At 44.2% G+C, this 15,085-nt stretch overlaps 2 protein-coding genes across 2 annotated transcripts in view; both read right to left on the bottom strand.

Annotated features, from left to right (window-relative positions):
- Window positions 1-5,694, bottom strand: part of kif19 (kinesin family member 19) — a gene marked incomplete at both ends in the record, with an annotated part of 45,280 nt that extends 39,586 nt beyond the window's left edge. Inside the window, 2 exons of the mRNA XM_084456427.1 lie at window positions 4,480-4,560; window positions 5,656-5,694. Coding sequence (XP_084312553.1) covers window positions 4,480-4,560; window positions 5,656-5,694 — 120 coding nt within the window. The remainder of the gene's footprint in view (window positions 1-4,479; window positions 4,561-5,655) is intronic.
- A 1,426-nt stretch (window positions 5,695-7,120) lies between these two features.
- On the bottom strand, window positions 7,121-12,555 carry dnai2b (dynein, axonemal, intermediate chain 2b; the record flags this gene model as incomplete). Its single annotated transcript, XM_084456140.1, has 12 exons — window positions 7,121-7,171; window positions 7,739-7,960; window positions 8,074-8,220; window positions 8,394-8,529; window positions 8,657-8,880; window positions 8,986-9,108; window positions 9,739-9,878; window positions 10,636-10,749; window positions 10,871-11,010; window positions 11,148-11,269; window positions 11,566-11,727; window positions 12,373-12,555. 12 exons carry the CDS (start codon window positions 12,553-12,555, stop codon window positions 7,121-7,123), a joined length of 1,764 nt encoding a protein of 587 aa, XP_084312266.1.
- Between the last annotated feature and the right edge of the window lie 2,530 nt (window positions 12,556-15,085).

The raw sequence follows: 15,085 nt of genomic DNA, 5'->3' as shown, positions 1-15,085 counted from the left end.
AAACTGAGTCTGGAAGTCATAAACAGAGGTAAACTGTACCTGTATCGTGAGGAATGCTTGAGAGGTGACTGGGTTTCCTTTAGGGCTGTCCACAACTCTGAATTTTGTGAGTCGAATCAGATTTGCCTATTCAAACCACAGATTTGACGATTCATTCCTCCTTTTTTCTCCCATTATGTCTAACATCAGGCAGAGGGGAGACCATGGGAGTCGGGACAGCTGTCAAACTAACTCAAACTCGAAGGCAGCATAATAAAGACGCCTGTTCTTCTTGCTAAACATGAATCATCTAGCCCACATTGTCCATCTACTTCTGATGTCCCATGCAGTTCCCCATTGTCTACGTTAGGGTGGAGCGATTTGAAGAGTCTCCTCAACTGCGCATTTGAAAGTGTGCGTGAATAGGCTCATGCGTTGAGAAGCAGTCAACAAGGAAATGTTTTGCCGGTCACTGAAGCATTTTCGGACATATATGAGCTCAATCTGTCTATGGGAAAAATATTTTTTTCCAGCGGATATCGTAAAAAGATTCATTCCTCTTTCACGAATGAAGTTAAGAATTTCTTAGGAAGCATCTCTTCTTAAACTAGGGTGACCATAATTTCAAATCCTCAAATTCCCCCCCCCCAGGCCTATATATATACTGTATAAAACTGTATAAATACTGTATAAAACTTGATCAGTTTTATGTCGTGATATTCTGCACGTGATTGCTGGTGCACAGTAGGCTAGGCTCATAGCAGAGGGGAGCAAGATTCCCTGCCTTCTTCCCTCTGCTATATCAGACAGTCTTAAGTCTCCTTTTACTGTACAACAAATAGCTACAGTAATAGCTCAAACAAATGATTAGCCTGTCCTATATAAATTACAAGGCAGGTGAGTTGTCTTAGCTCATCAGCGCATCTTGACAGTGGAGCAAAAAAATGACTTGGCTTGGCCTAGTGCTGGTGTTGTGGAGCGGGCTCTGGGCCTGGGTTTGGGACCAAGGTACTACAGAGAGCAGGTGGCAGCAGGCTTATAGTCTCCTCTCAAGCCCCTCCAGTGAGCTCATCCCTCTCAGTCCTGGATTAAGCAGCACTGAGTCGTCTGCTTCCAGGGCTGGTAGGCGCCAAGCGGTCAGCTGCGCCCTGCTAATCTGTCTCAGCCCGAGCCACCGCACCTGGGGCTGACCGTGGCATAAACAGGAGAGTTCCTCTTTAGGTCTCGTCAGCAGTTCAGTATTATGCGTAAGCATGTGTGGTGGGTCGGGGACTGTGTGTGTGTGTGTGTGTGTGTGTGAATCAATGCAATATCATGTCCCTGGCCTTCCTCCCACCCCCCTCATTTGTGTCAGGCCAGTTGTGTGAGCTCATTGTTAAACAATAAACACACCTCTGGCCTCTCCACAACAGGATTCTAAGGCCTCAGCCAACCTGTCGTACAAAACCTTCTAGAAAGATCTACAGCAACTCTAGAATCAACAGGTCAATTTGTCAAGAATAGTAAATGGTTCAGATTGGAGCCATTACTTCGCTATACAAAAACACAATAGACAACAAAAGGCTAAACAAGTATATTAGTTTAACAATCACAATTGTCTTTATGTTCTCAATCGCACTAGATAGCCCTGTAAATAATTCAGTCGGGCTTTATACATCAGGTGATGTCTCTGGGCATCGTGGTAGCCAGCTAAAGCACCTGTGTGCCGCAGTGCAGGCTGGGAGGTGTCAGGGTCCCACCGGACCCCTCCTTCCTCCTGCTGATGACATCATTCTCAGGGAACGGAGCTGCTGGCTAAGTCATCCTGGACTAATTAAATTGCTTCTGAGAAACACAGACAATAAGCTGGGTCTTAGTGTCTCACACAATTAATGCAGATTACAAGTATGTTGAGTGGTGTGCAAGTCTTCAAGGCAAAGCTAGCGGTGAGAAAACAACTATTACTACTAATGATCAGCCTCCTAGTCACAATAATCATCATCATTCACACCTTCCTCGTAATCACCATCATCATGACAGCGGGCTATAATTGACTTTTAGTAGATATGCTTCCTGACTCATAGATGTGCTCTATATTTCCCTACACTCTTATCTCCTGGACTACAGAGCGCACACACTCTGTCTACTGGACTACAGAGTTCATACACTCTGTCTACTGGACTACAGAGCGCACACACTCTGTCTACTGGACTACAGAGCGCACACACTCTGTCTACTGGACTACAGAGCGCACACACTCTGTCTACTGGACTACAGAGCGCACACACTCTGTCTAATGGACTACAGAGCGCACACACTCTGTCTACTGGACTACAGAGCGCACACACTCTGTCTACTGGACTACAGAGCGCACACACTCTGTCTACTGGACTACAGAGTGCACACACTCTGTCTACTGGACTACAGAGCGCACACACTCTGTCTAATGGACTACAGAGCGCACACACTCTGTCTACTGGACTACAGAGCGCACACACTCTGTCTACTGGACTACAGAGCGCACACACTCTGTCTACTGGACTACAGAGCGCACACACTCTGTCTACTGGACTACAGGTCCCGGGAATTCCACTGAGTCCGGCTGTGTTGCGTTCCGGCTGGCCGGCTGCTGGAGTTGATCTTGGCCACTCTAGACAAAGCTTGTGATTCCATCAGATGCGCTGCAGCATGTTCCAGAAGCATCCCAGAACCGTCTGTCCACGCTGCTACGGTAAAGATAGGCACCAAGCCTTCTGAGAGGCGTAAAGTAGCGTAGTAAAATAAATGAATAGTCCAACTTTTCCCCCCACGCTGGAGGCCTAACAGACTCCCGATCGTATATTCCATCACTACATCAACGTCTTCATTATAAATATGTTGGTGTGCACATTGACAGCTGGCATGTAGCCTACAGTACATGTTGAAAACCTTTGTTTTAGGCTACAACAGAACATGTACTTTTTGAGAAGGCTCTATGGTGTAAACAGTAAATTCATGCTTTTGTCTTCAAGCGACTTTAATTCGATATGCCATACAAGTATGGTAACAGGTAACAAGTATGTCCTGACTTACTCTCTCCATAAAAACACTTCGGAGAGACTTTTAGGGAGAGAGCTTTCACTGATAATGAAACTCTTTCTGTTAGTGGTGCTGCCTTCAGGCAGACAGTTCAGAATGCCAAATTGCAGACTGATCTAGTACAATAATTCATTCATTCCATCCTCCATCAAGATATTAAATAGCAACAGTAGTGGTATGACACTGTGATTTTAGTAGAGTAGTGTTATTATGATGGGGACTAAGATCTTGTGATTTTATTATTTACTATCAGGTTTTATGACATTATTGTCTTCGTATTACCCTTTTCTACTTTTAAATAACTACTCTTTCACACTCAATATTTGCAGTCTATGCATCTATGTAGGCTACTGTGCGTGTACAGTATGTGCATTGTGACTATGTTGGCAAGTGTGTTGTGTGATGCAGCGGCTTGGAGCCCAAGAAAAATGTTCCTAAGTATATCTAATCGTATCTAACCCTAAGCCTGTAACCAGTGGGACCTGGCCAGTCAACCAGCCTGAGGTTTTACACCATGGACGATGAGAGGTTCATCTTAGAAGTTGACAAACACAAGGCTATATAACACCACAGATTCTTTTTATAAGGACAGCACCAGAAAGGACAAGCTGTGGAATTCAATTGCAGGGGTTTTGGGAGTGGAAGGAAAAATGACCAAATCAGGAAGTCAACAAAATCGGGCAGACAAAACTCTGCGCTTCTAAAACGCTCCCGGTGGGCAATGAAGCAGCACACAGAACAAAAACCTCCGGACAGAGCACACTCTTTCTCCTGACTTCACACACTCTGACTACTGGACTACAGAGTTCACACACTCTGACTACTGGAATACAGAGTTCACACACTCTGACTACTGGACTACAGAGTTCACACACTCTGACTACTGGACTACAGAGTTCACACACTCTGACTACTGGACCACAGGGTTCACACACTCTGACTACTGGACTACAGAGCTCACACACTCTGACTACTGGACTACAGAGTTCACACACTCTGACTACTGGACTACAGAGTTCACACACTCTGACTACTGGACTACAGAGTTCACACACTCTGACTACTGGACTACAGAGTTCACACACTCTGACTACTGGACTACAGGGTTCACACACTCTCTGTCTGTCTGTCTGTCTGTCTGTCTTTAATGATTCACTCATGCAGAAATAAAAGCTGTGAGGCTTCATCACACGTCCTCAATTGAAATGGACCTGACTCATCTCCCTGACTGACTCACAGAGAAGACTGACATTTGAGCGCAAATCCACGTTTAGACCTGCATCACTACTGCCCGAAAAGCACACGCATCTGGGGATGCATTATATATGTGAACCAGGCCTTGTGACAGGATGAGACACACAAACATACAGGCACAAACACACACACACACACACACACACGCACACACACACACACAGTAACAGTGTAGGGAGGCCATCTGACCTGGTCGTCCACTCTGTGGGCCACTATGCTGGCCGCCTCCTCCTGCTCAGCATCACTGAGGGGTCGGATTCGCAAGGCAACCTGGGAAAAACAAGAACAACACAGAGCTGATGACTGACATGGTATGGTGTAAACAACAACAACAACAACGCATAGCCTTTGACTGACATGGTATGGTATGGTGTAAACAATAATAACAACAACAATGCCAAGCCTATGACTGACATGGTGAGGTGTAAATGGTAAATGGTAAATGGACGGCACTTATATAGCGCTTTTCCACCTTAGCGGCACTCAAAGCGCTTTACAATGGCCTCTCATTCACCCATTCACACACACATTCACACACCAATGGCGGTAGCTGCCATGCAAGGTTCCCGCTCATTGGGAGCAATTTGGGGTTAGGTGTCTTGCTCAAGGACACTTCGACATGTGGACAGTCGGAGCTGGGATTCGAACCGCTGACCCTTCGATCATTGAACGACCCGCTCTACCAACTGAGCTACAGCCGCCCCATTGTGTAAACAACAACAACGACGAAAAGCCTATGACTGACATGGTGTGGTGTAAACAACAACGCAGAGCCTTTGACTGACATGGTGTGGTGTAAACAACAACGCAGAGCCTTTGACTGACATGGTGTGGTGTAAACAACAACGCAGAGCCTTTGCCCTAAAGGAACACAATGATGAATAACCAATTCCCTCTGACCAAAGATACAAAGGATTAGGGCACTATTCAGTCAGCACCTCTGTACTGCCAGTGTGTTACTACTGGGGTCAGGGTTACACTGTTACTACTGGACGAGAGACCAGGGGGCTAAAACAGACTGGTTCAATAATTCAGATCTAGGCCACTGGACATACTGTAGCCTACAGTAAGGTACAGGACAGTAAAGGGCATATTGTACAGTAGGGTACAGGACAGTATACCGCTGGGGATGTCATGGTGAGGACAGGATGTCCTGGATCAGAGATTAGGTGGGAAAATGATGATCAACACGCAGGTAGAGATACACGTCTGTGAACCTCTTGTTAAATTAAGTCGTGTCAAATAGAGGAATGCATGGGGGCTTTCCAGACTTATTCAGAAGCACACTATGGCAAAACTGTTTATAATAGCAATTATAACAAACAAGCAATTATAACATTATTACAACAAGTACAGTTTACTTACAGCTAGTTGATGGTCCTTTGATTCCCCCGTGTCCTTCATGTTCACTTATGTTCTGATTGTCCTCAACTTGGTGGGAAACTGGCTAGACTGGACACCTATGGGACATCCCTGTGCAATACCTGCATGGTCCCTCCAAACCACCTGTGCTCCTCGTTCAATATCGAACTCTGTCGTCGAATAGTAAATATCCACTGATATTTTATTACAAATATCAGGATAATTGTAATGTTTCAAAATACGTCTTCACTAGTTTACGATAGCCTGTAGCTATTGGCAATAAATGTTCGTCTAGCTTCGTTGAGTCTATTTCTGTTTACAATAATAATAGGTAGCCTACAAAAGTATTCTACGATTGCGATCTATGAAGCCAGACGAAATTTAAGACTGAGAATTTCAGTTGTCGTCCTCCAGCAGTCTACCTTGCGATAAATGAGCTTTTCCCTCTCCCCTTCACTGACGGGTGGGGAGTGTTGTCCCTAGATCCCCTTAGAGATAGTAGTGAAGAGTACTGGAGAGGCATTCTTTGGAGACGGACAGGAGGCTCATGTCTGCGCATTATCACAGGCAAGACCTGTTTGGTTTCTGGGTTTTAGCGCCATCTGGTGTCGCATAGCCAGACCTCCACTCTTCATTTTAGCTGGAAGGTCTGGTTGCAATCACAATCGTCTTGGACGTCACTAAAATCAGGATGCAGCAATTTATGAAAAAGCATTTTATGAAAACGGTAACCGTTTAATACACCCTTTCCCCAGCAGACATTCTGGCATGTGCAGGGTAAAGACAGGTGTAATTAATAACATTAATTACGTCCCTGTTGCATTTAGGATTTAGGTGGGTCAGGGAATGCTAGGCTCACTGGAATGGCTGTGACACACTAGATAGAATGGGACCTTAATTAATGATCGTTTGCACTTGTGTTTACGCTGCCATGTCAAAATGGTTTCTGGGAAAAGGGTTTGGATTAATCTGAAATGAGATTTATCCCAAAAACCTACATCCAATCATTCTGTGAGTCAGACTCAAGCAAGCATAGAAAATCAACGTGTACACATTCTCACCAAATTACACATGCATGTAACATGTAAGAGACTGACTTTTTCAACACTAATTGTGTAAATAATATAAAGATTATAGAGAAATTGAACAAAACTAAGTTAAGTCTTTCTTATTTGGATTATTGTGGCCAATTTAAATTAAATATCCTAGTACTGTAACATTCACAAACTGGGCTATAGATGCACCCCGCTTAATCAACAAAACTTCCAAATCTCAAAAGACACAGATAGCAAAATAAAATGTATTTAATCAGAAAATGAAGTGAAATGATTTATGAATATATGGAATAAAATATTAACAAGTCCCGTTATGGTTCTGCAGTATGTGACGCAGTAATACAGCCTCTAATACAAAATGCATTCTTTATTTTGGACCGCTCAAGATAGCATTAGTGTGGAATACCACATCGTTAAGGGCTTGTTCCATACTGTACTTCTCTTTCCTCGCAGACGCCTTTCTCCTGAAAAGAAACAGGAGAATTAATAAGACACCAGATACCAGTGCTCTGAGAGAGAGAGCAGACAGATGAGCAATTACTTGACACTTCCTTTTTTGTAATCACAAAATGGATACCGAAATCTGATTCAGTCTTAATGTCCCATTAATTGGAATTTCCTTCCACAAAATAATAGTATTACTTGAGGGTAGCTCCACAGCTGAATCCCGAGGGGCTTGTGAGAGCATCCTGGCATCTATTAGGTTAGGGCTAGGGCTGACGAGGTTATTGATTTTCTTCTCCTTGTGCATTCCCTTCATAGCCAAGCTCACAGCTATATATAGAGCCCAAGCTCTTATCTTAATGGGCCAGTGGACCAATCTGTTGCCCCCTGCACAAAGAGGTGTGGCTACCTTTTGACAGGCTAGTAGCAGTGATATCACACAGGCAGTGACTATGGCAGTGACCTCAGCCAGATGGCCTTATAAGGCTGTAGAGATATTGACAATAGAAGTACTGCAGTCCACTCATCATCTCTGATCTTTACATACAACTACTGTATAACCGTTGATATTGCTAATAGGTGCTTACCCTGTTCTTCACCTCCTCCTTCTGTCTCTTCTTCAACTCAGCCTGGACCATTTCGAAGAATTCGGTCTCTGCGCGGGTGATCAGCTCCTCTGTGCTTTCCTCCCCGTCACAGTCCTTGGGGTCGTCCTCCTTGCTCTGCTCCGAGCGGCTGCGCTCCTTCAGACGCATCTCGCGGTGCCGCGCCTCCAGAATCTTCTCTCGCTTGGTCTCCCGCTCAAACATCTGACAGCCGTTAGAGACAGCACATGTAAGTTACATGAAACAATGGACACAGTAAGAATACAGTAATGAAGGTAGATCTTTACAGAGAACAGTGTGGTAGGTTGGTCTCTTACGGCGGTGGCCAGGGACTTCTCGTTCCTCTGCAAGGTACACAGTCCAGGAGAGATCTCCAGCAGGGTGGCAGTGCCCAACTGAGACCCACACACCAGGAAGCGGCCCTGGTCCTGAACCCGGAGGCTGTGGAGGGCCTCGTCACACACCTAGTGCAGAACATATAGTCAGTTAGGCCTCATCACACACCTAGGGCAGAACATATAGTCAGTTAGGCCTCATCACACACCTAGGGCAGAACACATGGTCAGTTAGGCCACACATCTAAAGTACGGCTCATACAGGCTAGATGAGGCCATGTTTGGTGGGTGAGGGGACGTACTTTCAGACTGAGGGTGGGGTCGTTCTGTTTAAACAGGATGTCCCATACGTCCAGCGTGCCGTCCATTTTGACAGTGTAGAACACAGAGGGTCGTACTGGGCTCCAGCAGCCATCGGTCAGATAGGCCATGTGGTACCTACAACATACGTGTTGTCATGTGTTATGTTATCTAAAAGCCAACCAAATGAAGGAGTCACTCACCACCCTAATTAAACAGGTGGTTTTCAGGGTGGTCGGCTTTTCGATCATACTGAGGGCCTTACTTTGTCCACATGATGGAGGACTCTTTGATATCTTCAGACCAGATGCGAGCTGTCCAATCAGCTACGGTCAGGAAGTTCTTGGGGAAGAAGGGGTTCCTCTGCAGGGCGTAGATGGGGCCGTGATGGCCGCTGTAGGTACACACAATCTTCTCTGCTGGTGTCTTGGCCTTGCGGTTACAGGAGACCACCAGGCCTTGCTCTGTCCCCACCATGAACTTGGTGGGCTGCAGACGCAGAATAAAAACCAGGAGAGATTTGTCAGAGGGATGACAGACTCAGAGGGATGGCAGACTGCAGAGGGATGATAGAGGTGGTCTGGAAGGTCTCACCATGGTGGTCTCAAACTCCAGGGAGATGGCCCCGAGGGCGTTGTCCAGGTTGCCCTTCTTACTGGGGTCCAGCACCAGCCTCTCAGTGGGCTCGCTCATCTTACGAATGTCCCACCACAGCACCTGACAGACGGACACAGAGGCCAGTGGTCATCCCGTGGGCAGTCATAGGGTGCGTTAAGTAGCTGAGCGATCAGTGATCAGAATTCACTTAACGGGTTGCTCAGTTACGCTCAGACTGATCTGCTCAGAGCACAAGTGAGCAGTTTTGAACTATGATCTGTTTGAGCCAAACACCACGTCATAATCATCATCACCTGAGCAAAAAAAAACAAGGGGCGCGTTTTGGCTCGGGAATCGTTGGGACGCTGCTCGCTAATCACACATGATTGACAACAAGTGAAAAGTTCTCGTCTCCTAGCAACTCAGCGCTCGATGAGAGCAGACCGTTAAGTGGTTTTAAAAAACGCTCAGCTCTCAAAGTGAGCATTCTAATAATCTCTCCTGGTTATTATTCCGCTCAGCTACTTAACGCACCCTTAGTGTCCTTCTACAGACCAGTATCACCCCTGGCCGTGGCCAAGTGGCAGGGGATAGGTCAGAGAAAGTGCAGCCTGACCCAGGGTATCAGACTTCACTGCCCCTGAGCCCAGATGAGTTTTATGCCTCCCTGAGCCTATTGTGTCTGACTGGCTTGAGAAAGGGATAAGGTGACAGGGCTTTCATGCTGTCTGCTGTGGCGGTCTGGCTCACCTGGCCGTCGGTGGACGCAGAGAAGGCATCAGTTCCAGTCTTTGACTGCAACCAGATGACTTTGTAGACAGGGTCTCGGTGGCTGTGCTCTATTGTGGACATTTCCACCGGCTGGCTCCCTTTGCGAGTGTCCCAATAGGCTGTTCAGGGATATCATACTTAGTCCACAGTATTTTCACAAATACACACACACACACACGCATACACACACACACACACACGCATGCACACACGCATACACATACACACACACACACAAACCCATACACACGCACGCACACACACACGCACACGCACACACACACACACACACACACACACGCACACACACACAAGGATAACATACAGTCTGAATCTTCATATTCATATTGAACTGTCAGGGGCAGGCATATTTGAATGGACAATACAAAGACTATGGACCAATATTATGCAGCCCTATGGACATAATTCCAGCCATGTGGTATTTGTAAAAGGAAAAAGCTTTTTAACTGGCTAATAATAATGATATTAGGAAGCCCTGGGGTTAACTAGAGTTAATGCAATCATTATTATTATTATTATTTGGTAGGTTTTCATCAGTCTGATGACGAGCAGTTATAAAAAGTTTAAAAACGATCCCTGTAGTGTGAGCTTTTTTTCTTCTTTATGGTTTGTATACTTTTTAGCTCAGCACCTGCCCTACTCAGACGTGGACGTGCGTGTTTGCATCTTTGTCATAGCAGAGTTAAAACATGGGCATGAGATTGTGAGAGTCATACAAGCAGAGTTAAAAAGACTAGGAGGATAAAAGACGTTTCATGTCCAAGCTCCAGGCTGCTGCTGTCCCACAGAAACCTTGACACTAAAGATGCCACAGCCTTGAGCCCCAGACAAACCATTTGAGGGGGGGTAACCCACCGATCTGGCCATTGTAGCTGCCCCCCACCAGGATGTGGGAGTCTTTGGGGTTGTACTCCAAACAGACGAGTGGAGACACAGGCTTTAGGGTCATCTCTGGCCTGTTGGGGTTCTCTGGGGAAGAAAGGAGCCAGACAGAGGAGTCAGAATATATCATCTATGTTCTATGCTATGCACTACATACATACTGGGTCACAGGCAGCAATTCATGAAAAACAGACAGCTTTAAAACTACCAATATCCCATATGTAGGAGTCGTAGCTCATGTCCTTGGTGGCTTTCTGAAACTCCAGCGAGGAGTAGGCCACTGCCAGCTTGGTAGCATCTGGATGCCAGGAGAGACTGGTGGCAGAGCGCTTCACTTCGTTGGGGTCCCTGGAAATAAACATTTGATTACAGGCATTAACTAGAGCCTTGCCTTGTTTGCTGATTACAGGCAGCATGTCTGTCAGCAGGGGGGGCTGCTCTGGTCCACTGTCCTGTTACTGGTGAGCATAACGGTGGGCAGGCACCTGAAAGCATTGATGGTTTTGGCCGAGGGCTGCTCTTCAGATTCCTCCACAACTGCCTCGTCTTCAAAGTACTCCTGATAAATGTCGATGGCATTGTTCTGCTTGATGCAGTGCTCCATGTGCTGTGGTAAGGAGCAACAGAGGGCTCTGAGATGCAGTAGGAGCTGTAATTACTTTCTCTACAATGTGTCATTTGCAACATCACACTGGAGCAGCTGGTGAATGTCTTTTGGACAAGCAGGGCTAACTAATTGGATTAGCTATTTTTCAGGCTTGGATGAGGGCGGCAGAACCAGCCAACTGGGGATTCCGATATGAGATAATGTAGTCCACTGCACTCTAATTAAATAAAAGGGAATTGAACTCATGAGCCTTGGCACATGTGGTGCTCTGGTGACTTGCGACTTTCGACACTCACACTGCCCAGCTGCATGACGGTGTTGACATAATGTTCATCTTTCTCCACTTTCTTCCTGAAGCGGATGGTCTGTTCCATCTCCTGGGGATTGACATCCTTGGGCCAGCCCCCCTCCACGTGGTTTATACCCCTGGTTTCTGACTCAAAACGCTCTGTATTCACCTACACAGGAGCAGGAAGTAGGCTAGTTAGAACACACTGTTGCTCACAGCTTTGAGAGCTGGATAAACACTGATGGAATGAAATGTACAGGCTACCAGATGCTGCCTCTTCTTTTATCCTGAAGTACTACCCTCTATCTAACAAAAAACAAAGTTTTCGTTCTCCGAATAGAGGACATTGGCCCACATCACACTTCCCAAATGAAACACCTGCAGGTGCATCTCAGAAAATTAGAATATTGTGGAAAGTTCATTATTTTCTGTAATTTAATTCAAAAAGTGAAACTTTCATATATAGATTAATTACACATGAAGTGAAATATTTCAAGGCTGATTGCCTCCATGCCACGCTCCACGTTATTGTAGTAATTTGTGCAAAAGGAGCCCCGACCAAGTATTGAGTGTAAAAATGAACTTGAACATACTGTACAATCATAAAGATTCAAACAAAAAAGGCTTGAAATATTTCACCTTGTGTAATGGTATAATGGCAATATATGTTCACTTTTTGAATTAAATTAAGGAAAACAATGAACATTTTCCACAATATTCTATTTTGGGGGAGATGCACCTATATGTCCTGCTAGTGAAATTGAGTCTGGAACAAGATGGGACCTTGTGTAACGCCACACCAGCACCAGCTTACCTCATGCTCAGACATCTCTTGTGTACACTGTATTGGGACATCACAGGGGTCTCTGTCTAGGAAGTAGGCAGCCAGGGAGGGGTCAGGGAGGATGTCCACATGCAGTTCAGCTGGCCGGTCAGAGAAATTACACTGCCGGCCAAACTCACTGCGCTTCTTTGTGTACACATAAACTATCTCCATGTTGTGCTCTGTTGGAAAAATGACAAATCATCACCAAGGAAGATTCTATTACGGATTATACGGTACTAAATGAACCAGGTAGAGGGGATGAGCCCTCCTAGGATAGAGACCACACCAAGTTAGCTAGCACTAGTTAAAAGTTATAACATGAACAATTTTACAATCTTTTGTTACAATAATTTTAGATGTGTGATTTCGTAAGTAGCTGTGTTTTTGAACTATTGTATTTTACTGTTATTATTGTATTATGGTTCTTTCTTTTCTTATTTATGCTTGAATTATATTTATGAATTGTAGTATTTTCTACTAACTGTAGTATTTTCTGCATTATTGTATACATTGTATGTATTTTACTGTATGTTTTAGTTGAGGACTCTTGGAAGACTAGCCGATGGCTAAAAGAGATCCTAATAAACAAACAAACATGTTGACTTTGTGTTTGCATATTAAGGTTAACTGCTGCCAACTAACTGCATTTGAGACAGCTAAGAGTAGATGATATAGTAAACATACACTGGACAGAGCAGTTAAAGTATTTGCTCGATGCTGATTTGGATGGTAGCTATAGTTATCACGCATGGATGGATTAGGTATCACGTTAGAAACTCTAATGACTAAATGAACAAGCAATAGCTAACACATTATTGTTGTTCTCCTACCTGTCTCCTTGGGGATAGATGATAAAATGTCTCGTTATAACTTTGGTATAACAGATCTGGTTTCTCACTGTTTATGCAAACACCGGTAGTTTACAGTATCCTAGCAACACACGAGTACGCCCACATTGACATATGCTCCAATCAGATGCTGAGAAAAGGCAAACAAAATCATTCTTCACCAAACTGAAGCAATTTAACTAGACAAGGTTTACTACTTAAAAGTATTTTATTATCAACTCACAACAACATACATACATATCAACATAAAAAACAACATAAAACATATTACAAGAAAACTACATAATGAAAACAGTATATGTTATGAAAACAGTCTTTTTCAAAGTCCATGATGATATGTTTTCTCAAAATGGAAGACAAATATCATTAGTAAGGTTAAAACTGCTATGTGAACAAATTATCTCACTGTGATAGTGGTTTTCAGCAGAACCTGTTTCCAAGTGATGACCAAAACTCAACACAATACAAAACAATGCATACACCAGAATGGCATCATTTAATAATGACCTCTGAGAATAAAATGCATCTTCTGTCACAGAACAAGGCTCCAATGATGGCTTTATTGGTATAAACCAGCTAATGTTTCACACAACCTGTGGCACATTGGGAAAAACCTAAAATGGAAAAAAATGAATAAAAATGCTACAAAATAAGACATAGCAATCTGTTATTGTACAAGTTATTTACAGAAGTCCTGGTGGTTTGAAACATTTAGCATACATGATATGCCCTTTGTAAAAATCTTTCTAAGAGCTGATCATGTGGTAACTCAAAGTTTATCTCTGTGCCGCACACAGTATAGAACTTCCTTTGACACAGAAGGGCATCAGTGTGTGTGTGTGTGTGTGTCTGTGTGTGTAATGACAATGAATGGATGGTTAACAAGGAATGTGGTCAGTGCAGGGTTTGTGCTTCATCGGGTTCAACCCGCAATGTGGCATGTGTTTATTAGCTGCAATGTTCATGTGCACAAAGTCTTTAGAAGACTCAATATGTCCAGTCCAGTGTTCCAGTGTTAATCATCAATACTTTGAAGAAGTGAAGTAGGTAGAGATTCTTTCAGTAAGAGGGGGATAATAAACATTTCTAACAGTAGAAGACCTACAGAGAATACATCACAAGGAATCTGCTTTAGAGAATAGGGAGTGGTTACAGGCACCAAAACATGCATCCATGTTTTATAAGTATCACTTGGATATAGACAGATACAAATTATTTGGATCAGTAGTGTAAGAGCAATTTGGCTCCATAATAGTTATCTATTATGATTAAGAGTTATCTATTATGATCATACCTTATCTAACTGAATCAAGCTCAAGTGGCTTCTTGTCATTACAAACTGTATTATCACACATTATTTCCAGCTCTATTTCTCACATTGAAGACATACTATGACTCAATCATGAAGAAGACATCTGAGTTTTTAAATTACATTATAGATTAAATAAAAATTATTTCAAATTTGTATGCTCTATTTCCTCTATCGTGTAAAAAGGAACAGGAAAGACTGAATCTAAAGCTACAATCAGAGCAGTGGTAGCTTATCTTCAACAAGGCCTGGACAGCAAGATGTGAGAGTAGTGTGAACGCAGCACATGGAAAAATGAGTTTTCGGCTTTGTTCCATTGTCCTGAGCGGCGAGGGCTGTGGGTTACGAAGAGACGACTGACACGTTGCTTTAAGGGTTCGGAACGGAAGTACATTGTCACATCTACACTCATCCCATAGTCCTGTGGAACGAATGAGAGGGATACACACATGCTTCACAATAATTGTGCGTGTCTGTGTGTTACCTGCTTTAGAGTCCCTCTCTGAGAGAGCGACGAGGAAACGAGCGGGGGGAGGAAGTGAGT

This window comes from Borostomias antarcticus, assembly GCF_949987555.1.
Source record: "Borostomias antarcticus genome assembly, chromosome: 22".
Taxonomy (NCBI): domain Eukaryota; kingdom Metazoa; phylum Chordata; class Actinopteri; order Stomiiformes; family Stomiidae; genus Borostomias; species Borostomias antarcticus.
The sequence above is the reverse complement of the archived record's forward strand: the minus strand, read 5'-3'. Positions and strand labels throughout refer to the sequence as shown.